At 42.8% G+C, this 26,613-nt stretch overlaps 2 protein-coding genes and 1 long non-coding RNA gene across 5 annotated transcripts in view; 1 reads left to right on the forward strand and 2 right to left on the reverse strand.

Moving 5' to 3' along the window:
• Nucleotides 1–2,282, reverse strand: part of phf2 (PHD finger protein 2) — a 31,007-nt gene extending 28,725 nt beyond the window's left edge. For 2 of the 3 annotated variants that reach the window (XM_031567617.2, XM_012838553.3), the window contains exon 1: nt 1,762–2,282. In XM_031567617.2, coding sequence (XP_031423477.1) covers nt 1,762–1,859 — 98 coding nt within the window. In that variant the 5' untranslated portion in view covers nt 1,860–2,282. The remainder of the gene's footprint in view (nt 1–1,761) is intronic. The other variant, XM_012838554.3, reaches the window with a different exon arrangement.
• Nucleotides 1,970–3,093, forward strand: LOC116220506. The gene is made up of 2 exons (XR_004163702.2): nt 1,970–2,110; nt 2,221–3,093. It is a non-coding gene; the product is annotated as an uncharacterized LOC116220506 (long non-coding RNA).
• LOC105909888 (constitutive coactivator of PPAR-gamma-like protein 1 homolog) lies at nt 3,055–26,043 on the reverse strand. The gene is made up of 17 exons (XM_012838555.3): nt 25,090–26,043; nt 22,628–22,874; nt 22,160–22,242; nt 21,249–21,377; nt 20,131–20,221; nt 18,626–18,729; nt 17,644–17,909; nt 16,584–16,668; nt 15,227–15,448; nt 12,435–12,606; nt 11,537–11,786; nt 11,048–11,162; nt 9,822–10,031; nt 9,047–9,245; nt 7,831–7,972; nt 7,265–7,361; nt 3,055–5,104 (listed from the first exon to the last, which is right to left on the reverse strand). The coding sequence occupies exons 1-17, from the start codon at nt 25,561–25,563 to the stop codon at nt 4,766–4,768; spliced, it is 3,225 nt and encodes a 1,074-aa protein (XP_012694009.1). The 5' UTR covers nt 25,564–26,043; the 3' UTR covers nt 3,055–4,765.
• Between the last annotated feature and the right edge of the window lie 570 nt (nt 26,044–26,613).

Consider the following 26,613-nt stretch of genomic DNA (forward strand, 5'->3'; position numbering starts at 1 on the left):
GAGGAGAACAACTGTTGTTTTCAGATGTTTCACCCTTTCTGTCTGGGCAAGTAGCTAAAATTAGCGCTCTCTGCAGCAAGTTACACCTGTGTCAAGTCAATACGAGAAGCAATTTGAACTTTCAAGGTAATACAATGTTCACAAGCAACTACTTATCAAAGTTAATATCGAAAGGATGGCAATAAGGTCTCCAAGAGAGGAACTCTGGGTGAAAAACTGCATTATATGACGATTTTAGAACACGCAGGCCTATAAGAATGTAGCCTACTAACTCCAAATTAAACCGGAAATATTTTTACCAGTGTGCAGTCATTTAGCCCACAGCTTTGCAAGTCAGTTTGGCACTATGATTCTTAAAAGTGAAAGCAGGACGTGAGGACCACCAGCAAAAGTTCTTGGGAGGTAACTGCCCAGCGAAGCGTCTCTACGGGTAATTGTAACACATTATCACATTAAAGCCTCATAGCCTATATAACAACTTTGACTGGATGTGAAACACACGTACAGCGAGAGGTCTAAATGGATTACACGTCCACCGATAACAGAGCCAAACATTTACAATGGCAATAAATCACAGAACACTCACGTTAGACAAAACGTTGGCTTTAAAGCCCAATGTTCTATTTATTCGCGTAAATATCGCCATTCAAGTAAAATACACTAATTAGCTTCATCTTTGATAATTACTGAACTTACTTAATAGGGGATTAACGGGGCTATTTATGCGCAAGGAGATTTTTAAAATGCCTACAGCACGCATTTTACAAACCACCAAAGGGTTAATGTTAAACGCGCGTAAATATCCCAGTCACTGAGGTGAAACGCTTGTTCTCAGTTTGAAATGATTAGGTTGATACCGAAATACTTACAAAAGATGTTTGCGGGCTCGCTAGATAGGTTACTCATTCTCTAGCGACTCGCAAATTACAATGTTAACGGCTGTATTAAAAGTGAAAAGCACTGTATGAAAGGGTCGAACTGGACAACTTGCATTATTGCGGCGGGCTAACTAATTTGCTATGACTAGGGAGCTGTCAGTGTGACATCGCTTCAGATAATTCAGCAAATAAAATGCAAACTCAAAGATAACACTCCTCTAAGGTTGAAGTTTTGTTTGATTATCAGTGAAGTGGGCTACGTTTAGGCTACTTTTATTCTCAAAATCTATCTCCCTCTATGACATGGCTGTAGCCTGCGATGTCTAGCACAAGCAGGCTATTATTCAAACTGGATCTCCTTTCAGTTGCCAATGTCTGCGTAGAACACTTGCGTTTACAGCGTTTCAATTTGGATGGAACAATGTAACCTAATAAACGCGATACACGTCTCAAGAAAGACGAGAACAAAAAGTCCAGACAAAAGGAGGCTAAATTAATCTGGACGGTTGTGTTCTGCGAGTGGGGCTATGCTCGCAGACACCCACTGATCTCTCCCTGCTACAACGACAACGGCATACGACCGATATGATATATGAACGAAAAACAAAGTGTAAATGCGCATCTGACACGACAGCGACTCTTAGATGATCATTTCTAAAGGATAATTACTTTGTTGTTGACAAAATGTTCTGTTGTTCACAAAAAATGTCTCAACCAAGCCAGCTAAATATAACTCCGCCTTCTTCTTCAAGCGGCCTCGCTCTTCTGGCAATACAAATACAGCGAGTGAATGTGCAACATACACAGTCAAAAAACGAGTAATGCCCTTCAATCACTATCGTGCAAAATAACAGATAACGAGACAATGTATTCATGTATTTACCTGCCGTGGAACCAATCCTTACAAGCATCACATTCGATCATAAACTGGGTTACGTCGTAAGGTAATCTGCAGATGCAATATACTGGTACAGTCGCCATGTTAGATCAATTCACAACAACGCCGGAGAGACGGGGGCAGCAGGAACCCTCCTGCAACAAAATAGCAATATGAAGATCTTCAGAAAGCTCGCTGTTCCGCTGGACATATATTCACATCCAAGATCATTCTAAATCCGTGGTTGCATCCAAATCACGATGTTGACGAAATGCCGATGTTGTTGAATTTCCTAAAGTGCATTATTCTATGCATGCCCCCTGGTGACTGCACAGTAACGAGACTTTCATAAACCGTAAGAAAATGTATCCTTTCATTGTAATATTGTTACGTCAGCTTGTAAGACGAAATTCACCCTCTCAAATCAGATGAATGAATCTCATTAACACTGCAGCTGTTTCGCAGGGTATCCCGGGACGATGGAGAAACGAAAATGTCACCACTGGGGAACTCCGCGGTCGACGCCGAGGCTTTAGCATGCTTTAATAGTAAAGAATCGCGGCGATCTGAAGCCGCGTTTAATGTTATCTGCGTGACATCATTTGCCATATGGATGCGTGACACTTTAAACACACCATTCCAAGAGGTATACGATTTTTTAACAAGAGCATTTAAGTAAATAATAGTGGATAATATTCGATAAAATGTTCTTTTCTTTTAAAGTTAATTAAAAAAATATTTGGAATTTGCGGCATATGTACTTAGACTAATGGATATATAAGCATATGGACATGCGCATCGTATTTAGTGTATATTTAATCAATTGTAATGACTGTGTGACATTTTTTAATGAAATATTACATTTTTATCTGATATTCAATTTTTGCACAGACTAACATAATTAAGCCCATCAATTGTTTATATGCACCTCATTGTTACATTCTATTCAATTGATGGCCAAGTACCGTTAGATTGGTCTATTTATTCTTTCCCAAGTGTTAGCCTACGAGCCGAGCCCAACCCAAATGCGTTCTAGGGTTTAAAAGCTTGGGTGGACAAAAGTGCCTAATCTTCCAGTAGGTGGCAGACTCAATCCTTTCAAATGTATACGTCACAGGCAGCTTTCAGTTCATGAACTTCGTGTAGGCATACTGTAGTGTAGAGTGAGGGCGCTATTCCAGTGAGGAAATTCAGTGAGTCTAAATGACTAGTTGCATAAGAAAATACAAATCTTCATGTTTAGATATCCCACCACTGTCAAAGCACAAATGTCTCAGAAATAAAAACAATTAAACGTGATTATTCTAAAAGAATAAAGACTTTTATTAAGCATTGTAAGTTGCATTCAATTTCCTTCAAATACACCACACCACAATCCATCAACAATCACTCAAACCCAACAGTAGTTCATTCTTGTACAATCCATGAGTTAGGAAGAAACTCCCATCAACTTACATCAAGGTAACCTATTTAGTCTTGCGGGCTGGGGACTGGGAAGTACACCATATTTCTGACCACTAATGTGCAATGAAAAGCATCAGGAGGATTAGATGGAGAAAAGTTAAGTAATGATTCTTGTTTAGAAGTACAAGAAGATTTTTTTTCTCTTCAAAAACACTAAAAGTAAACATCGAAAATGATTACAGGTTTACTCGCTTATGCTATACTCTGAATGGGAGGATCAAGCGTCTTGCCAACTCGATTCCAGCTACGAAAGAGAGAGGGGGGTCTTTTAAGATCAAAGCTTTTTTTGATAGGTTTTTATTACTTTTTTCCCAGAGAGATGTGCTAATATGAATGCAGAAAACAGCAACAGAGAACAATAATGTATACAGTTATGAGTACACCAGGGTTAACAATATTAAAAGTGGCTAGATAAACTTTTTGTAACTTTTTTTGTTTTGATTAAATGCAACAGAGGTCAAAAACCCACAAAAATGTGAGGTTAGAGCAAATCAGTTACGGACTAAACAGTTAACACCTTTGATAGGACTATTACTGATTATCTGCCTTTTAAATTTTGCGAATGGGCACAGTACTTGTAGAGATGGAAGAAAAAGGACAAACATGCATAACTACACACTTTTTTAAAATTGGGAACCATGCAGGAATTTCAGCTGAAACAGTAGTACTAAGGTTCTACATCCGATTCAAGAAACCACGTTGATCATTGATCACAGATGCATGGAGAGTTCCGACACACACAAAATAAAAACCTATGTGTTTTTTTTTTTTAATAATCTTTTTAAATCGATCATTTGCATCTCCTTGTGAATACATTTTTTTTGTTGAGAAAAAACGTTTCTTGACATGTTACTTATAGACCTAAAAGTTATGACCATGAATTCATATGAACTTAAGCTGCTGTATTTAACCTACATTTACTTAAAATTTTAAAAACATTCTGCACGTTTGTTTTTTCAAAAACAATTAAAACCCACAATGATGACCGATGTAAGAAATGTGGTTCCGTTTCTGTCTTTTCATTTGTGAGTTTGTCTTGTCAAAAAGAAAAGCATTTACTGTGAAAACACAAAATCAATTACAATGGCAAATATATATGGTGCCAAGTACTGGAAGAGTCTCTCAAACTATGTCCTATAGACTGCCACATTTTTCGGCTTCAGTTAATCAAGAGAAATAATAGAAATTAAAAGGTAACACGTCCATCTAACCAGTTGGAGACATGTAGATATCAGTGAGTTGGGAGTGCACGCCTCTACTCCATGTTACTGGTTGTATTTCCTACAGACCAGGTAGATTTTGTCATTTGTTACTAAACCAAGAAAAGTCATCGTAGCTCTTGTTTTCACTAGTTGACAGTGAGAGAGGGATTTCATTTTTCAATTTTTGTCCTCACGTTCCGTTTTGTTTTATTTCCTTGCTTTTTGAGAGGAAAAAAATAAATGTATACCAACTGCAGGCTTTCCATCCTTCCAGGTATTCCTAACCTAACTCCGGTTCCTCCTCTATTCCTTCACCCTCTCTATAAAAATAGGTTTGTTTTTCTTTACTCTTCTGTTTTTAAGACGGCGGGGCCCAGAGAGTCGTCTCTGTGGCCCTCGCTGTCTGTGTTTAGTGCATTTAAGTGAGGATTAGTATTGCACATCTTAGAGTCATTACTGAAGGCACTTTCGGCTGGACCGGACACTGGCTCGTTGTTACTGCCGTCGTCCGGTTTACCGTTGAGCTGCTCAAGCCCGTCCCGCACCTCCAGGCCGTTTTCGGCTGCCGGGCTCTCTGGCGACAGCTCCAACGCCGTCGACTTGGTCTCCTCGATCTTGCTGGGCTTCTTGCGCTCCTTGGCCGCGGTGTCACTCACTGAAGAGGAGATGTACACAGGCTTGCTCTGGTGGCCAGAGAGAGGACAGGCAAACTGTTAAAGATGCTGCTAGCCATTAGCAGTCAGCGTTGTCAAAATTGTTTCTTAGTCCAACAATAATGATGATGTAATTCTGTCAACTGAGCTTACCGATATTCTACACAACTGACACAAAGAATTAATATGCATAGAGTGCTCTATTAGTTAGAGAGATGACGGACAAGAAACCTACATTACAAACAACAAGCAGACAGATAAAGGTGCAGTTCACAGATTGTGTCATCTAAAAATATAAATGTTTCTAGACCTACGGGTGATTTATTTCTGAATGCAAAAATACACAGAGCTCACCAATATTCTATGGGTGTTGTTACTCTGTTGTAGGCTTTTTACTGCATTAAATGCATGCATGAAAGAGAATGGCAAAAGAATGAAACCAGGGCCGTCACAAGTAAAGGGTCTTCATGGGTTCTTTAAAAAGCTTAATCATTTAATTCAAACATTTCTATGCAGAGAAACCTCGAGCAACATCCCGAGCAGTTAAAAAAATTGTAATGGTACTGGTCAAAGACCGAGAAAGAGGTTTAATTAAGAGCCTTCAAGGCTTCTGTTGAAGAAACACCTACAGATTCTAGATAGTCCCCTTTTGTCGCTTGTTTCCCCAAGACTGTAAAATATTTAAAGATAAGTCTACAAACTGTGAAATTACAATGTAGTGCATACTGATCAGATAACTGCGAATCAGTAGGGAAACGTTGTTAAACGCATTGTTTGCTTGAGGATAGGATTGTGTGCAAAGCAATAATAAACGGAATGTATTAAAAGGTAACTTATTGGCAAATAAAGTTTGTATCTGTCCCGCAGTCTAATTGCTGCTATCTAGGTTATAGCTCCCTCGTATGCCATTGAAGACTTCGAAAATGTACCTTGACAGTGTACTTCATCCATAAAACAATACCACAAGACGTTAACTACAAAGATAAAAATCCAATGTCCTGCAGAAAGACAAGTGTTTAGTCCTAACACTTAAACACCACTTGAGCCTAGCATTACCGCTGAGGAGATAAATGCTTCTCATAAATCATCTTCTGTTTCCAAAAACCTGCAAGATGAAGTGGTGCCAAATCAATCGCGGGGGGTTACTTGAGGACAATAGACACATGGCTGACAATAAGTGCGAAAGCCGTTTGGCAGCAGTGCTATAGCTGTGTGTTTCCAAATAATAGAACTCATCAGGTATAGCACAAGTAGTGTCACAACTTGATGCCTTTTTTATTTTCTGTCCAGCTGACTATATAATTACACATGGGGAGTTGATGGATTGATGTGAGCGATATGCAATGCCTTTATACGGAAATACGTTTTTATCACCAAGTTTTTTTTGGAAGAAAAAAAAAGGTTAAGAAACAACAATTTAATGCAGAATGATAACACATGCCTCCTGTTGAGCCAGCTTTGTAGGCTTGTGAGGCCAGATCAATTGTCACTTCGGGTTAAGAGCACATACATGAAGACAGCTTGTTGAAATTCTGAAAGTGCATGGTGGTGAAATCTAAGACCGACAGGGCTACACCCAAAGGCTTTGTTTCAAAAATATGCCCCCAACTTGACCCTAGCACAACTGTGCCTCTCCTATTTGAATTACCAACCCTACTTGCACATCCACCTTCACAAAGCTTTGTTTACATCTTTCAAATTAATTGCACAATCTGATGTTTCCAGATGTGTAAGACACATCTGTCTACATGAGAGTATCCATTATTGTTTGGATGGAGAGGAGAAACAAAAGCAACAAGGGATTACAGCGTTCACCAGACAGACACAACTGAAACACAAGCTTCTGTCTGACATCTAACTCTCAGGGTTAATTAAACAGGATCACATTCACATGCAGTAACTACATGTTGTCACAAGAGGAATATCTATTGCAGCTAACGATAAAAATGAGGAAGAATCCAATGGCGAAGAAGGGGGTCATCTCCCCTCATTACAAAAATTAGCCAGATTGTGCTGAATCCAGAAGCTATTACGACGACCCGGACAGCATTCATGAAGGCTATTCTTTTGACATGCCTTATAACACAGCAGTACTTGTGTGGTTCTGGTCTTCCTCAGTGTGTTAAATGAGCTAAAGATATAGCATGTAGTATAAGTGGACCTGATCGTTGAGCAATGCCAGTGACCCACCTGATATGATCCCGGACTCTTGAAACCTCTGCCTAGGAATTTGGTTCCTCGACCAAAGGTCCGAATCACCGGAGTGGAGATAACTCCTCTGGGTCGACTGTGGGGAAGAAAAACATACAAGACGTGACATGCAATTATCACAGCTGATTGCCACCTTATGATGAACTGAACTATTTCTAGCTTTTTTTTTTTTTTTTAGCTTAACCATAAGTAAAGGTCAAGATTCATTATAGCCACAGCAGTTAAGAGACTCTTAAAAGTTCAGCAGAGAGATGATGATGGGATCAAACAGAATTGTTAATTGGGTAGATCACTTTTGACGAGGACATATTGAAAATATCAGTGCAGTACTTAAACATCAAAGGGACTTTTAATAAAATGGGAGTTTACCCACTCAATATTAAAAAAGGTAAAATATTAACATAAATTAATATTGCTGTGGCACAAACAACCAAATGCAAAAACAAGAAATTGTGTTTTTTTTTCTGCCCAGCCCCTGAATTGTTTTGCTAGAGGGCTGGGATGCCAATGTCACTGCTCCATGGCAGTGCCAGTGAGTGACTCACCCTCTGTTTGGTCCCCCGACCGACACCACCTGGATGGGGATGGCGCCTCCGCGTCCGCGTCCACGGCGACTGCCAGCCCAGTGGCCCACGACCGTGCCAGCGATCTCCAGTTTGCCACCTTGTGAGGACATGGTCTGAAAGCCTAGCAGGCCAAGGAGCAGAGTCATGTCAAAATGGCAGCCAGGGGTAAACAACAGAGTATGCCTCAGAACTAAGGAGTTTGGAGTTAAAGGTCGTTGCCACGGTCACCTTGTGCTCGCTCTAGGGGGTTTAGGCTTTGGGCTCAGTAAAGCACTTTGAGACAATGTCAATTCTTAATAGCGCTATAGAAATCAATGAAATTGAAAACTGAATTGAATTATGTGGTGGTGGCTTTTGCCTGCGATTTTAAAAGCACCATTTTGTTTTTCCCCACAGTTTTTGAACTTTTGGTCTCATTCCCCAAAAGGACTGACAAGGTCCTGGATATTAAGGCCTTTTTTGTTGGGGGATTAATTATGCATTGTGTTTATTTACTCGCCCAAGGCTAAACGTAATTGGGCAACAGCATTAAGCAACTCATTTCCGCTTGTAGCCCCCTGTGGCTAGAGTCACACTTGGGCTTTGCTCCAAAACAGAAAAACAAAATGCAGTTTACACTTTGGCCTTACGAAGAAAATAATAAAAATAAACTTTATTTATATAGCACCTTTCATGCAAAATAATGCAGCTCAAAGTGCTTAAGAATTGTGGATGGCTTAGAATGCTAATATTTAGCACATTCCCCACCTGCACCTGCATACCTGGCTGAGCACAACGCCTGCTCATCAATTACAGTAGTGTCATGACAACACGGACACTTCCAAGAGAAGTGCTTAGAGCAGTGACAGATATATATATATATACATGGCAGGGTGGCCTCGTGTGCAACTGAGAACCTTTACCCTTGACCATATATTCAGAACTATTTTTGGAACAAAGCAACGTCGTGTTCAAGCACATCAGCCATCAAACAACACTACCTTAAACGTATGTATGAGGGAATGGCAAAATAATTAAACCAGGGCCATCGCAAATAAAGGGTCTGCATGGGTTCTTTAAAAAGCTTAATCATTTCATTCAAACATTTCTATGCAGAGAACCTCGACCAACTTCCTGAGCAGCTAAAACATTTTGTAACAGTACTGGTCAAAGACTAGACTAAGACTAGACTATGTGAACATACTAGGGCTCTTACCAGGCACACATCTGCCCCTGCCCGGAGGGGGTGGCATGGGTGGCGGGGGGTAGAAGTTGCCGTTGGGAGGGGGGTAGAAAGGCATGCCGTGCGGCGGTAGTGGCGGTGGGGGAAAGGGCACGGGGTGCAGCGGCCGGGAGAAGTTCAGTCCCTCCAGGATACTCTGGCGCATCTTCTCCACCTTAGCCACAAGTTCAGTCTGCACGTGCATGCGCACACAAACACACAAACACACACACAAAAACACACACACACACACACACACACACAAAAACACACACACACACACACACACACAAACACAAACACACCCCCATGAGGGACAGCTGGGTTTTAACCAGTCAAAATGTTTGGATAACTCCACTTATCCATTAAAGATCTAAAGTATCTGGTTCCCATAACTCAAGTTTTCAATATCAAATACAAAATGTAGGACAAAGGGAAACATGGCACTCTTCCCGTCTATCTAGTGTGTATATAATCCAATTTCTGCACAAGGCTGTACTCCAGACTTATGATGATGCACTTCTTGATATTGTAAGTGTACATTAACTTGGGTAGTATAACTAATGATTACAAGCTTTATTTTTAAACAACTGCCACAGAGGTCGGCAACTTCTGGCACCATAGGGACCGGCTTGTTACTGTTACTGTAAGGTGACATTTAACCTTTGGTGTAAGTAGTATAGTTATTACAACTTGATTTTTTTAAATAAATGCTCCAGAGATACCACTGAGGTGGGCAAGGCAGGCTAGGCCCGTAGAGGGACCATACCTGACCATCACAGAGGTCGATGAGTGGGGCCTTGTCCCGGTTAGCCCTGATCAGTTTGCTCTGGAGCAGCTTGCCATCGAAGTACATCCAGGGGCAGCAGTGTTCCCAGGGGATGGGCTGTCCGCACACGTCGTTGGCGAACAGCGCCATGTCCACGCCGCTCATGAAGAGCGCCGCCAGCTGCACTCCGCGCGGGTCCAGGTTGTCGATCTGTAGTGGGGGGGGGGGGGGGGCACACACACAAGCGCTAAAGGGCCAGGTGTCTCTGTGAGGACACGACGCGACGCCCCCACCCTCCCCTCCCTACACCTTCCAAAAAAGCCATTCTATCACCTCAGTCACTAACACACGCCTCCCCATCCCAGGACAAACACTTGCACCCCCGACCCCCACCCCCTCCCTAAAATCAGCAGTCAAGCAAACGCAAAGCATACAGCAAGCACGAGCAACATCACCCTTCTTTCCCTCCCCCCTAGCCCAACCCATACAGAACCACATCCAGTCCCCCCCCCCCATAGCCCACGACCCACATCACCATATCCTAGCCAGCCGGGCAGCACAGAGCAAGCAGCCTACAGTAAGCCAGCAGAAGCGACAGAAGCGGTCACGCTTCGACAAGAGCCACACAAAAGCAAGACGGCAACACTGCTAAGGACACACAAAAAGCGCACAGCTCATGTGGATGGCTTACACAGTGGTGCGTTGTCGTTTGCTTATCTTTTTTTTGTTTATTTTCTAAGCAAACGAATTTTGGGATCGATCAAAAAAAAAAACAGGCAGGCAAGGCCTTAAGAGAGCTTTTGTTGGCACATTCAACCTGCTGACGTTGATAACGGTAAACCATCCACACACACGAAAATGAATAACCAAAAAAAAACAACACACGCTCCTCGCATTTGTGTCACCCACAAACATATGCAAGATTTATCTTTTCCCTGCAAAGCCAGCTCTTTAGGGAACCCATGCTTGGATAACGCATTAGGGCTTGTTTCATTTAAGCACATTATCTTATATGCCATATCCATATGAGGAGTGTCCAGTGAAACACTGCAACCTAAATTCACACTACATCCGAGATTCATTCTGCAGGATCCCTCTCAGTTTGCCCAAACGTTTAACTAGTGAAGAACACAGGCCTACAGACCCAATTTTGAGCTTTTGCTGTGCACTGTGAGTTAAGAGATATTCACGACACACTCCTCATACAACAGTCCCTACAGAATCACCTTCAGTTCCTGCAGCTGGTCAGGTTCATAAAGTTTAGGAGAAAGTGCTTGGGCTAGAAAAGCGTCTAGTTCGTTACGACGTAAAAGTCTTACTCCTGGCCATTGTAACATAAACCTGAAGCAAAACACAAAGGAGTAAAAAAAAAATATTACAGAAACACATGAACTGATTTTTATTCAACCATGTATATTCTATTTTTTGCAGTTCAAGTCTGCAACTCGTCCCATTTTCTACCATTTCTCCTTAAAAATGTAAAATGTAAAATACAAATGTGGTGGTCTCGGTGCATTTTAAGCACGGTGGACATCCAATATGGCCAACATTGTCATGCTGTAGTGAAGGAGAGAGCTCCAACATGGCCGACAGTGGTATGTGGTATAATGTGCAGTGCTGCGTTAGCCAACGAAGGACAGGAGAAACTGGGGGACCACGAGGGGGGTGGGGGGGGGGGGGTGCTGGGCAGGTGCCCCTGGTGTTGGCACACTCACCGTAACACGCAGCAGAGCACCAGGAGTGGCGTGGGCACGTTGGCAGGGTTGAGCATGGCGGGCGTGTCGGAGCGCATGCAGGCCAGGAAGGCACGCATGCGGCGGTTCTTGTCCTCCACGGCCTTGCCCAGCCACAGCTTCTTCAAGTTAGGGCAGGTCCACTCCCGGAACGGCAGCGCCTCCACCAGCTCCGGGGTGTGCGGAGATTTGCCCTTGTAGGCCGCCCACTCCTTTATAATCACTGGCAGGTCTGTGAAACAACACACACCACCAGAGGGGACAGTTAAAGGCGAGGTCCGTGATTCTGGAGAAAGGTTAGATAGATAATTCAGGTCAACAGCCAATCAAATAACCCACTCCTCTTCCGTGCACCTGATGTGTTGATTGGCTGGAATTGTCTATGGCTCGGTTCAAGCCACTATGTTTATTTCCTGTTTACAGAGCTGGGACTGTGCACAAACAGTGGAGTCCGTGAGGAGCTCCTTGAGCTGAATTTGACAAGTGTATTAATGGAGAATCCTGGACTGCACCATTTACCTCCGGGTATGAAAAACGGCATGACTCACATAATCTGGCAAATGTGATCTGACAAAACTTCGACTTTTATGTATCTAGGCGTAACTGTGGGAAGACAAATTCTTCTTGTTGACACAATGGGAAGGGTGTGGTCACTGATTTACAATGTGGTTTTCAAAGATCCTCAACATTTATGTTCAAGGTATAACACAAAACATTAGTTATCTTTATACATACAGCTCTGGAACTAGACGTTTAACAAAACAATCATGTTTTGCTTTTAACGCTATAACTGTTGAAGCAACCTCAAGGGACACGATGCTTACAGTGCACCTGCTCCTGTGTGTGCTAGTCGTATGTGTGCCTGGGGAGTGTCACTCACATTCAGGGAGGCGGTTTCTCCTGACGGCGAGTCTCTCTGCCTTCTTCTTGGCCTCGGCCAGGCTGAAGAGAACTCCGTAAACATATTGACGAATCGGCCTGAACAGCTGCACCGCGGACGGCAGCTCTTTGTTTGCCTCGTCCTCAATGCTCACTGATATCTTTATCTCTCCCTGCAAGGCAGAGGCCGTCAAACACACAGACAGCGACAGTGTTAACACCACACAATTGGGGCTGAGGGGACTGGGATTGCAGACATAAAGAAAAGACCCCCACGCACACATCAGTGGGTTAACTCAATCACCTGACAGGACCTAAACCACACAGAGGCATTTCCACATTCCTACTAATACTAACGTGCAAGGATGCGGAACAGAAAAATCCACTGTGCCATTATATTATGCACCAGACAACACAACTGACGACACTCGTAATTGTGAATGCTATACCATATAAACCACAAATTCTACATCTCCGGACAGAATACATGCAGCCATACTGAAACAGAAAGGTAGTGCGACCTGCATTGGATTTACAAATAAAACAAGCTCAGTTCAACTGATTCAAAAGGAAAGCACTCCGTACACAATGAGGTTTAAAACAGTACTTTATATATATGTTTCAGACTAGCAACCCTTCTTCATTGTCTCAAGTGATATAATTCACACACACAGTACACAACAATAACCAGATACGTTCTCAACTAAAATAAATAAGTAATTTATGGCAATCATTTTCAGAGTAAAATGTTCTTTTTATATGGCTTTTAACTTCACTGTTGGCAGGGAGAAAGCTGCCTATTACAAGTTTAGGAATTCAAGACATTTTTCTTGACAATTGGGCATGGAATGATGTGGAATAAACGTTTAAAATATGGAATAAACGTTTAAAAGAGTAACACTGCTTGATAGATGAGGAAATGGGAAGGAGATGAATGAATATGGAAGAATTCTTCAACAAGTAGAATTTTAATGAGTTCATCCTTCAGATAGAGCGCTGCCTTCTGGCATTAATGAAGAATTACCACTGATTTGTGGCATGTAGTTTTAAGGGTTTTGCAGAAAGTTGGCCGATGTATGCATTATGATTTTCTTACATGTCGCTCCAAGTAATACAAACTTTACTCCTTGAACGCTTGCACAATGAGAGCGATGTCCATACTGTAGTTTTGGTATTAAACAGCCTAATCTTTTTAACTGTAAGCCTCCAGTTTAGCTGAGTTCAGAGTGACTACACGCTGTGTAGCTTTTGGAGTGCAGTACATATACGCCTAGTGTCTTGTGTAGTTACATCACAGTTTGGATTGTGACTAGTAACCCCCCTATTAGCTGATTAGGCGATGTACAATACTGACGGATTCTCTCTCACTAATAATATGTAGACAGCTTTAACTGCAAACAAAACATAGCTTGTTAACTGGGAAAGTAAAAATAAATGCAACAGGAACTCTGTCAGAAGGAGAGAGTTGACCTCTCATTTGCATCAGAGAACAATGCAGAGGATGAGCTCCATTTTGTTTGATTAGTGAGCTGTAAACACTAAATAAACAAACCCATCCCAAAGGGCACCACTTCCTCGTCATGTCCCGGCTTCGAGAGAAGCCTGTGCTACAATCATGTTTAAAGCACACAGGCATGAAATATCAACTCTAGCTCACACTACAAAATGAAAATATGGAGACATTTTACCACAAGTAAAGTAGATGTCTATAAGAGAACACAAAAAAAGGTTTAACAACAAAGAACAATCTCCTTTCAGCCTTTCAATGAAAACATGAAGCAAAAAAAGAGGCTAAATACAACACTCATCAACATACAGTATGCATCATCTCTGAAGATTTGGTTTCAGAGGATCTCTACAGTAGAGTAAAGAGTCTCCCAAAATAGTCAGCGGCCAAAAAACATTCATAGTATTTTTTAAGTAAAGGGAAAAAGAAAGTGAAAAAAAAACAAAAAAACGGGACCAAATCTATATTGTAGTGGCCGATTTATGGCTGACTGGTATATTTAGCTCCTGCAGCACTACAGGGACAAGTCAGGGAACTGGGGAAGACACGTGCTTTTCTCTCTTCTCCTCCTCCTACCCTTGAACCTCAAGAGTGTCATTAACAGACACAAACTGGCCAGAGCTGCATAATGGCACAAACAGCAGTGATGAAACAGTAGCCTAACAGTACCTAAACATAATGAGCACATGACAGATGTATGAGTGTGTAAATCTAACAAGGACACAGCAGGTGTAGGGAGGGAGATCTGACCTTTGTAACCACAGAGTACATCTATGTGTACTTAAGATTAATGAGGACATAGAAGATGTTTGCGTCATCAAAACCTTCAAAAGGATGTGATGCGTGTATGGCTATTAAGCTAGTGAAAGACATGGTGTAGGTTACCCTTGTGTGGATATTGGAGATGCATGCGTCTCTAACCCCCTTTTAGGGGTATGGAATACCGGACCTTTATAAGTATGTGGTGCATGTATAAGCATCTACCCTCACTGAGGACTTGCTATGATGACTTTTGTGATGAGAGTGTAGATACATGTACAGTATGTCTATGGGTGTGGAAATCTATAAAGTTGGACCTTAAAGGACATATACAGTTATCACACCTAACTGTGGACATAGAATATCAGAGGCTTTAGGCCCTTATGAGTACCTGTATGGCTAAATGGGTTGCTCATTTGTAACACACTTTGAATTACCCAATGTGTGGGAATTGCTGAGTAAATACACTTTCCTTCCCTTGCCTATGCAATTTGCAATAGTGACATGATGGCACAGTGACCTCTGACCTTTGTGAGGACATGGTAGATGTAGGGGTACATGAGGCCCTTCTTGTGCCTGTGCTCGGCCACACGCAGCACCTCGGGGGCCACCAAGGGTAAGGGGGGCGTAGTGATGTCCATGTGGTTCCTGGTTGGCATCGAGAGCAGCGACGGGATGGAGGAGTTGACGCAGTGCGGGACGACCACGTCCAGCCCTGGGCTCACAGGGGAAGTCACACAGGGGTCAGTCTGGGGGAAGAGCACAAGATAGGAAATGAGGAGAAGCTGCCGTTTCATCACAATAGGACACAAATACACACGTAGCTGTCTATATGTGACTTGTCAACATTACATAACAGGGGTTTTTGATGTCTTAAACAGGCATATAGGAATGCCGTTTGACTCTCATAAGGATATACACACCCTCACATATAATACATATCTATCTGTATCTCTCGCTCATACATTATATATATGGGGTTTCCAGAGTAAATGGCCCGCAGGGCTATGATCCATGTTCATTCATGTTTATCTGATTCAATAAACAATTTTCCCAACCAGGTGATTAAACAAGGCCAGGTGTGCTTCTGCTAAGTGGAGAGAAAAAAAACATGCTTGAGAAAGTGGAGGTGCAAAGATGGATATAATATGATATGATGACAAAACTCCTATGGAGAGCAGGAGTTTGAGTAGTTTCTGTTCCTTTTAAGTTCTGTTGATGTGTAGGAACTGGACAAAACCAATTATCTTCTACTGTTTGTTGGAGTGAGTGTGTGTGTGTGTGTGTGTGTGTGTGTGTGTATGAGTGCGTGCGCGTGTGTGTGAGTGTGTGAGTGAGCGTGCGTGCGCTCGTGTGTGTTCCAAGAAGGTTCAGCTTCAGTGGAAAGTGAGGACCCTCCTGACTGACAGCGTGTTCCTCGATCAGAAGGCTTTATTCAGGAGCGTGTCTTAAGGGAATAACACTATCCAGAGCAGCAGCCTCTGTGCTGTCTTCATGGTGTCTCTACTTACACCACTTTACAACCATCCTTCTGAGAACAGACCTGGTTTTCCAGGGATATTTGGCCCTCCTAAAGGCCAGAAAATCAGCATGTATAACGACACTTTCATGCTTCTGTGCCAGTTGTGCTTGACTAACATGAAGACCAGGGAAATGCAAACTCTTTTTGAACACAATTTCTACAGCCTACTTCTCAACACCACTGAGCTACTATGGGGGCTAAATCAGCTGATGAAAACAACCGAAGGTGCTTCATACTACGTCCACACATCAATGCTTCTCAACTCATACACTCATGTGATCTGGTATTCCTCCCAAGTTTCCTGACCGACAGATCTCACTCATACCCATGGCACATGGTGGCCCGTCTGTTCTGAGTCTTACTTTTATTTGATCCCCGAGGTCTCCTTCTGGCATGTTGTCCGTCTGATTTCCTTGTTTTTCCCATCCTTTATGGTCATTTACATGACTGTGGAATGAAGACATACCCCTGCACATTAGTGGCAAATTATTGACAGAAAGCACACATAGTGCACACACCCAGCAAGGTCATTTGTTGAGCTGAATGCAAGGCCCTGTCTAAGTCATCTCCGTGTCATAGCAGACAGTGCAGTTATTATGTGTGAACTTCTCAGATTCTCCGGGCACTTTTGTAGCCACTTAGACTATCCAGTTTGTATAGGTCAGGGTAACAATGGCCGCAGCGGGCCAGCAATATCCACTTTTCTGAGACAGAAATGGGATTGTGCTGTCTGGACCCTGGACTCAGCATAACTTGACATATTCACATCATCTATCAATGTTGGCCATTTTGGTCTAACTGTACCATGGCACATAAAATTACATCACAAACTCGTATATTTGCAAACAGTAGACAGCTACAGATTCAGATCACCATGTTTAGTTGGGGCAGAATAACACATTAAAGAGGACCCATTGTGCTTTTCCTGTTTTTCCTTTTCCTTTAGTGTGTTATATAGCCTTTTGTGCATGTAAACGGTCTGTAAAGTTACATGCCAGAGGGAGTTACTCTCTCCCACAACAACCACTTTTCTCAGCTGCCTGAAACAGGGGGAATTCCAGCCCTTTTCCTTTGTTACAAGATGATGCAATCTCATAACACAATTTGCCTAGCTGACCAATCAGAGCACACTAGGCACATCAGGAGGGGGAGCGTAAAGACGCAAGAGCTCTAACATATCAGACAGAGGATGAATAGAGATGTACAGTATGAGAAAAATAATGTGTTTTTGAAACATTGAAGCATGTTAATCTTTTCTAGTAGACCCCAAAAATAAAATGATGAACATTGAAAATGAGCGTAATAGGTCCTCTTTAAAATGCACTGAGTTGGAGGAGAATACATTACAATTAGCTGAATCCTTGGTTCCCAATAGGTTACCAATAAGCATGACTGGTGCAAATATGTAAGCTGGGATCTCACTTGGCAGTGTTGCCGATCGACTCCTCATTCTCTGAGGATGAGGAGGTGGAGGAGGTGTTGAAGAACGCCGGGTCGGCGTGGTTGGGGCTGCCACTCCCCGCGCTGCCAGTGTGGCCGGGATTGATGGGAGACGACCTCTCATACAGCGGTGTGTGCTGCTTCGCTTCGTGAGGAATGTTGCCGAAGCTGTTCTGAGCTGGTAGGCCCTTCCCGTCCACAGCAGCAGAACCGGGCTCGGCCAGCGGAGTGGAGAAGGCATGCTGGACCTGAACCAGAGACAGAACCAACCAGGACGTCAACCAGCAATTCACCCTACCACTATTGCATTACAATACTTTCATTGAAAAATGTCATTGCATTTGGCCTCAGCCATCACACCTTAGACCGTGCTGGATGATCCTGCACCAATGAACAGAGCAGTGGCACCAGGATAAATGAGAAAAGTGCAAACCATCAGAACCACCTAACCAGTCATCCTATAAATCAACTAGTTAAGCGATCATTAGCAAGGATTTGGACAGTCCTTCCTCTGTTTTTGATATGTCACTAACAGTACACAGTACACAATTAATCAACCATCCAGTCCGTGGATGTGCATCCAGGAAGTAATGTTTAATCTTCAAAGGCCTTGACTAGACACATTTTTTGATAAAAAGAAAGGGCCGCACTCAAAAGCATACTTCTTTTGTTTCAGTCTACCCATCACTGTGCTCCTACACAAACAAACTCTAAGAAACATACATATTCAAGGGCTGTTTTCTCTTCAGACAAAGGACATTGGACACATCAACAATCACAACACACAGCTCCAAAAACATCAGAATTTTAATAATTTAATAATTTAAAACCCCTCAGCTATAAGTGAGAAGCACGAGCGCTGGACTGCTTCATCCAGTCCTGGCCACCGCCCAAGTGTGACGGGGCAGGTGTAGAAAAGGCTCTGGCCAGGTGTGGGCCGTAACGTTAGGTGACGGTCACTCACCCCAGCTTTGATGGGAACGGGGGCCTGTGGAATGTTGAGCGTTGGTGGAGGTGGAGGTGCGTATTGTGGCACTGCAGCAGGCACTCCGATCTGGTTTGGTCTGGCTGCAGGGGGAAAGAGGACACAGGCACAAAGGACTGTCAATAGGCCAGCCACCACACCTCTCCACTTCTACTCAGCGACAGAGACACCACCCTGAAGAGGTTCTACCGCTGAGGATGCGATCTTCGACTGTTAAGGACTAATTTGTGAGTTCTTGTTCATTACAAAGTACTCTTCATTGAGTATCATTGGACATGCAGAGTTCAAATGTAAACTTTAACTGTAAAGCATATTTAAGGTACATATATTCAGGCCTTGAAAAAAATGCGTTTTATGTCAAATGCAGTGAGGAAACGTGTTTATCTGTACAGATGAACGGGACACAAGTAGGCAGCAGCTGCTTGCTCATGAACTCATTGCACTTCACTCTGGTCAAACAAGCTTGTGGGCTACAATGTCAATAATCTGTGGGGAGAAAGATGATCGTGAGGCCCGTTTGGATGTGTGTAGGCAGGGGCAGGCATAATTGCTATGCTTGAGCACATTAACAAGCCTACATATGCCTGGAACGATCCAAAGTAAATGAAGAAAACAGATTTCACACCTTGAACTGTTAAAACATGATTTCTTTATAAAACAAAAAGTCTGCTCAGATCCCGCTTTTTAACTCTCTTGAATGTTTGAGCGGTTTCTTCCAAGTTGGCCCATGGAACCCAGGGAGTCAACATTGAGGGATGATTGATCCGCTCCACCACAACAAGTTCGCCGTGAAAAAGTCCTGACTCAGACTACAGGCCACAGGAAAATTCACAGGCCCAAGCTGAGCACACACACATTCTTCCAACTCAGCCTCTTTAAGGAATGAGCCTCCTCTGAATCTATGCCCCTCACTTCTTTCAGGGGGTGGGCTGAAGGAAGTGCTTTTTTTTTTCTCTCTCTGTCTTTTTCTTTTCACTACCCCCCCAACTCCCCTCTAGGCAGTCACTACACGAGAGGCGCCTTTTCTTAAGGATCCTATCTGTATGCACAGGGCATAGTAGCCATTCCAGAGTGCACACAAGGTCTGTGGCGAGAGGGAAATTTCTCACATTACTGCGAGCTCCTCCACGCCGGTCTGTCCCAACTCGTGAACAAACCCTGCCTCTCAGCACTCGTCCTACGACAGGAAGTGGTGTAGGACGGAATACCGGGCAGAGGCGGAAAAATTAGACAGTGGAGAGAAAAGAGTAAACTTCAATGTGCTTTAAATAGATACATTAACTATGCAATAGGTTAATGGTTTTTGGAGTTAGAGATAAGAGAGACATTTTCTTTACTTGAGAAGCACTAAATGTAATAACATGATAAAATCACTTGACCTACATTTGAACTTCTCGCATTTACCTAGTGTGTCACAATTCACAATGATGATTTCCAGGCTCAGTTAAGTCAAGCATAAAAGCAGTAATCTGGGGCTTCCTTACCTAAATAAGGAGAGAAGTGAGGAGGCTTGCTGGCAGTCGAGTAGTACTCCACAGCCTTCTTGAAACGGATCACTTTGTCATCGGTTCTGGACTGGAACACAAGAGAGGCCGTAATAAAACACAGGCTGCGGCACGGCTCCGGCCCTAATCTGGCCCTAATCTGGCCCGGCTCTGGTATATCAGGGCCGGATGCCTTCCCAGCTGCTGTATCAGACATGTAAACGAAGAGTGAGGGCAATCAAACATCACCACCTCACATGAATAGGACAAGAGGCGATATCACAAAGAGAAATTCTACAAAGACGACGACGACAAATGACACCAACACAGCTATCCGGGGGACCCTACCCATGGTCCTCCTGAGCATTTTTTATGATTCAGATAATCCATAAATTAAAGTCTTCAAAATTCACAAACGGAACGTTATTTTGCTTTGTTAAGATCTACAAAATGTGAAGATCATTATCCTTTGCTTCACATTTACATTTAGTCATTTAGCAGACGCTTTTGTCCAAAGCGACGTACAAGGGAGAGAACAGTCAAGCTACGAGCAATAGAGACCTAGTGTAACAATAAATACTATTTTACATAAGAAATAGAAAAAGTGCAGGAATGTAACTGCTGTAAGTGCCAGTTAAGTACTAGTAGAAGTGCAAGTTAGGAAGGGAGGTGCTCTCTGAAGAGTTGGGTCTTCAAGAGCTTCTTAAAGGTAGAGAGGGACGCCCCTGCTCTGGTAGTGCTAGGCAGCTCGTTCCACCAACGTGGAACTACAAATGATGCGAGCAGCTACAGGCAGCCAGTGGAGCTCAATGAGTAGCGGGGTGACATGTGCCCTCTTTGGTTGGTAGTTTCTGTTTCAGATCACCAGAGATTTGCAAAATCAATGCCATTATTTTATTTTCTTCTAGATATATAGCAGACTACTCACTGCACCTCAAAATGCTCAGATGTTATTTTGTTTCCGAAAGCTATCCTGACATGTTAAACTATATTATTCCAACACTCAAACAAAAAAAGTTCTTCATCATGGCAACCCAATCGTGAATATTTGACACAAAGGCTGCCTCTGCATCTCTTCAAAAAGTAAATAAATAAATGTACCTTGAGCATCCACCTACCTGCGAGTGCTTGAAGATGTCTTTCGAGATGGCCTCCAGGTCACTGACGTCATTCATGTTGCGGACGTATTCAGCAACGGCCCTGATCACCACGTCGCAGGGCGGCAGGACCAGCTGGTGGGCGCGTACCTGAGGCAGAACAAGCAACCCATCACACTCTTACCCAGTGAAACCTCATGCCTGCGCAGAAATGTGATGGGTGTTACAAGGGTCTCAATCGGTACAGCCAATGACATGAGGTTCAAATGCAAATCCTGATCGGTTAATAAACACCAGATTGGACCTAGTTGTCAAAACACAGATATAACTTTTAAGGGTCAATTCACTGCTGGGGGTGGGGGCCTAGAAATCCTTCTGTTTGGCTGTTGTTACATCAATTGAAATATCTTCTGCAAGACATGGGGGGGTTGTAGAGGTGGTCACAGATTATGTCATCATCACTCTTATTTTTATGGAGTGGATTTTACCAATTACACTTTGTGTCTTTAGAGGGAGCGGGAGACCATGAGGAGCGGATGATGAAATGATTTTGCACGGTGCCGATAAGTTCTGTGCCAGACCTCATTTTCACTGCGGTTGTCAAGGAAACTAGTCACCGCTGCTTTTTTGTACAACCGGAGCAGGAGAGAGGCATTCAACAGCCGCAGATATAGAACAGCCACTGTCATGTCAACACTGATGCAAATATTCATATGTGCATTCTGTACTGACATCCGTGTGCAATATCTATAGAATATACTTTACAAAAAGTAAACAAGGACACAGACACAATATAATTTCAGTCATGCTTACAAGGATGTAAACAAGCTTTCCATGATTGTACCTTAATACAAACTTGAGGCCATTTGCTACAACATTCTGCAGCTTAATGCTGTTGAAGAGGGAGAAAAAGACAAGGCAGAGCACAGTACCTTCAGGGAGGCCAAGGGATGTTCTGGTCCAAGCAGACTCCAGTGGAAGGCTGCCAAGTCTTCATCAGGCAATATGTGATTACCTAGGAAAGAACAACCGGAAACAGAGGCATCCATTATTATTATTATTATTATTATTATTATGATGATGATGATGATGCACTCAGAGAGCCCAGGGACTGTGCCGAATGATCTTGCAAAAGAGTAATGATGAAGTTAAGAATGTGATAATATTCACACACACAACTTGATGTATTACATTTTGTAGCACCTACATCTTGAGAACTTCCCTGTGGCTATTCCACAGTATTTTGTGAGCCACTGCAAAATTCATAATACATAGAAACGAGCAGAATATAAATAACAGTGGTTTATAAGCATATACAATTGTCCCTGTCACTTAGAGAAAAAGAGTAAAATCTTATATGAATAAATCAGTCTGAGTGGCCACACCGACGCAAAACCCACCTAAGAGCGAAGCAAAAATGACAAAACGGTTTGGGTTCAGATCGAGCTGCTTGGCAACCTCATGCATCAGGTACTGGCTCGTGGTGAGGCTTTTGCCATTGCGGCTGAGCTTGAGGGCGTGGGCACTGAAGTAGTAAGGGATGTTGCAGAGGGCGTAGTCGGAGTCGTACGCCACCAGGCCATGGAAGCCGTTCTCTCGGCATAAGGCGATCACTTCCTGGTGATGGTCCTCGATGCTCTGGACAACCTGCGTCAGGAAACAACAGAAAGAGGGCCTCAGGATCAGTCAGCCAACAGGTGCCACGGAAAAGTTCAATTCTAATGACATGATTACAAAGAAGACTACGTCATCCAGAGAAAATATTGTTTAATCGCCAGATTGTCGATGTATTAGATAACCGACGGCAAGATTATTTAATTCAGAGAAAGATGCTACAACCACGAGCTTTAGGCAATCTTAGGTTTATAAAATACCAACAAAAGGCAAAACACCATTTGCCTGATTCTACATTTACAAAAGCAAAACAGTTTGTGAAGAAGAAAGGACAAATATTTGGGATATTTGTCACTGGCACATAAGCTGAGAAAGCAAACTGAATCCTAAATGCTCATTTCAGTCCTACAGTTCAGTGTGATGCTACTTTGTCTCAATTTCACGAGACAAGCCGATTCCCCCATGGTGGGTCGTCCATTTCGAGAAAGGCCTCTAAAAGTTAGTCTAGCCCTTCTGGCTTCATCTGTGTTTCAGAACAGAGGTGACGTGAGCATCCCGACAAAGAGCCAATTGCAGCGCTCACACCGCCCGAGGACTCACACACACTGCCTTCCCTCAACAACCTATTACAGGCTGGGAAAGGAGGGACTTTCCAGTAGACCAACCAAGAGCCGGTACTGAACTCCTCAGCGACCCTCTATGTCTAGCTGGTGTGAAGGGCAGACCCAAGGAAATATGTTTGTATGACAAACTGCTCCTCTGTCTACGTGAAACCCAGCGCTATGTTTTGCTATTATGGTATTTTTGCATTTGTAATGGCAACTGGTACAATTGTAAAACATGTGAACTCATGCACACACAAAAAAAAAGTTGCAGCTGTAAAAATAAATGACCAGATTTGCAAAATTCATATTTCCCTTGGAGAATGTCAGACCACCCTTAGAGTGTAAAGAAAATGGCATGCTTGTTCTACAAATCTCAGAGACTAAAAACACTGGATAGTATATAAACAATTACTTAAGTTACTAAAGTAAACAATTACTTAGACTATTGTTCAGCAATAACATCTTTAATACCGCCTCCTTTTAACTAGTGCAATTTGTGGCAAAATATTACTGATCCAATCCACTTATTCATGTCTATCTGTTACGGTTGGTTTCTGTAGCAAGAATGGCGTTTCTATGTTAAACAAGGGTAAGAGAGGCCTACCATTACAATGATCACATAGTACTATTCAACATTAATCTGTCTACAAGAGATAACGTCTACTTACTTAGATACTGAATTGATATTTGATATTGAACTGAAAAACCAGTGAGCTGACTCAGTTAGGGTACTTGCCTCAGTCCACCCATCAGGTGAGAATGACTAAGTTACTTAGGATTGCAAGGAACGTTAGCTCACAAACATCTGGACATCTTCGGCTGATATACTTGAATCAATCACTGAAGTTAAGTTTCACTATCCATCTCGCAAGAAACTGACTGGTTAGCTATCTTATCACTTTTCCAGCCGGTTAATCTTGAGCAAGTTGGGCCCATATGCATCGTTAGTTACCGTTGTCTTATGTTAGCTGACGTACAAACACATGTAAGACACCACGATGAGCTGGTTAAGTTAAAAAAAAAAAAAAAAAAAGACGTAGGATAAGGTTTAAACCTAGTAAGTGTAGCGTTAAATGAGCTGTCAGTTACCTAGCTAGCCAACTTACTAGCTAACGTTAACGGTTTGGATGAATGGGTCGTATTATGGCAACAGGCTTCACAACTGTCAAGTTGTTGAGCTAACTAACGTTAGTCAGCTAACAAGTTTGATAATGTCAGATTTAGCTTGGTAGCACGCCTCTGACCTTGATGAGTAAGTGTTTTAACACATTAAGCAAGCTTCCAAAAAGATAGTAGGCATATGCAGTCGTATCAGCTGTCGGAAACTGAAGTGTTGGCCACATAATCAGTTCACATTTCACACTGACAGGCTTCTCTGCAGACTTATCTGCGGAACAGTTAGCTTGCTAGCTGTCTCGAGCTGACCAGCAACCGCTATGTTGGGTAGCCAGCTTGCTAAATTAGCTAGCTAGCTATCGCTTGCATCTTTTTCAGCAAAGTTAGCTCGCTAACAAGCAATTTGTAGAAAGTGACAACTCAACATTAGCTGAGCTAGCTATTTGGCTAAGCTAACAACCCAAATATTTGGGCGAGAGCTCAAAGCATCCCTGGCCATCAACCTGGCAAAGTATTCTCGTACTTACCCCAATGTGGAACCTGAGGAGGGCCAGTCGGATACAGTGGGCCATGCATACCGGAGGCAGGAACCAGACTTTTGGTGGTGGGGTACCTTTATTCTGGACGTGGCTGATTATCTGCTGCGCTGTCTGTCTCTCGTTCACCTGTCGCTTGACCCATTCGTGAAGACGGCCTTTCTCCAGGGCGCCATTGAAACAAACCAAGAGCTCTATGTTCCCGTTAAAGCAGGCCTTGGCGAGGGCTGCCAAGTAGCCAAGCATGTGGTTCCATTGGCCTCCGCTTACCCAGTCGGTGTAAAAGCCACCGTAAAGCCGGTGGAGGCAATTCTCGGCATCAACTAGAAGCCTGAGCGGACTTTGAGGCGGTCTCTGCCTGCCGCCTCCAACCAAGCTACCCCGAGCAAGCTTTTGGAGCTCCACCGGTACGACAGCATTCGGACAGTGCTTTTCAATATACTCTTGGAACCCTTGCACACCCATGTTGTTTGAAAAAGAAAATAAGTCTGACTGATCCGGTTGCTAAACGCGTAAAGTAGCTAGTAAAATATGGATAGTTGCAAGCAGCTTTCCCCAACACTGCAAAAAAAAAAGGAAAACAAAATAATGCTGATGTTGATTTTTGGAATAGTGAAATCCGAAATTAATCAAATCAGGTTGCTACGGATGCATTTATTGTTTTTTTGGTGAGTTCTTTTTTGGTTCATGGCTTCTGTACGCCATGTGCAGTGCTATGGAGCCATGTCCCTGGTCTCTGGATGTGTCTGGTGGTGTACGGAGAGAGAAGCCCAGTGACGCAGGGCACGTACCGTGCACAGGAAAGGAGGAGTCTGGATGGGTAACAGTGAGCGCAGTTAGGCAGGGGGGACAAGTTAAAAACTGTTGCATGGATTGATGAATGTACTATGTATATTCAAATTCATATTTCGTAAAGTTCTACAATATAAGGCTATGAAGAATGAGAAATCTGTCATGTTTACATAGATTGTTCTCCAAATGGACCTTTCCTCATGGAGCCAACAAATCAAGGGTCACACACATTCTGCTACCTTTGATCAGTCTCAGGCTGCTGTAATGGTAACAGTAAGGTAACAGTTCGGCAGCTTCTTAAATAGCCTAGGCCTAGCCTTATTGAGAGCCAGCGTAAGCGTAGACAAACTTGTACATTTTGAACTTGAGTTTGATTTTGCAAAAGGACATATAGTTGAATAGTGTCTTGACTCAAGATGTTCCAGAAACAAGCACATAAAAAATAGAAATGGAATACTACTACAAGGCTACTACTACAACCTCAACTACTGCTGCTACCGCTAGATCTGTTACTACTACATTAGGCTACTACATTCAATTACTAGGCTACTTTAAAAATTAAATAAATGAATGCGCGAATTGATAATAAAAATAAAAAACTATTATAACTATATTAATTATGTTTAATATAATAATAATAATTATAGTTATTCATTCGTTCATTCATTTATTTAATCATCACTCGAAGTCATAGGATAGGCTACTTCGTTCACTGATTCCGAA

Source organism: Clupea harengus, chromosome 5, assembly GCF_900700415.2.
Source record: "Clupea harengus chromosome 5, Ch_v2.0.2, whole genome shotgun sequence".
Lineage (NCBI taxonomy): Eukaryota > Metazoa > Chordata > Actinopteri > Clupeiformes > Clupeidae > Clupea > Clupea harengus.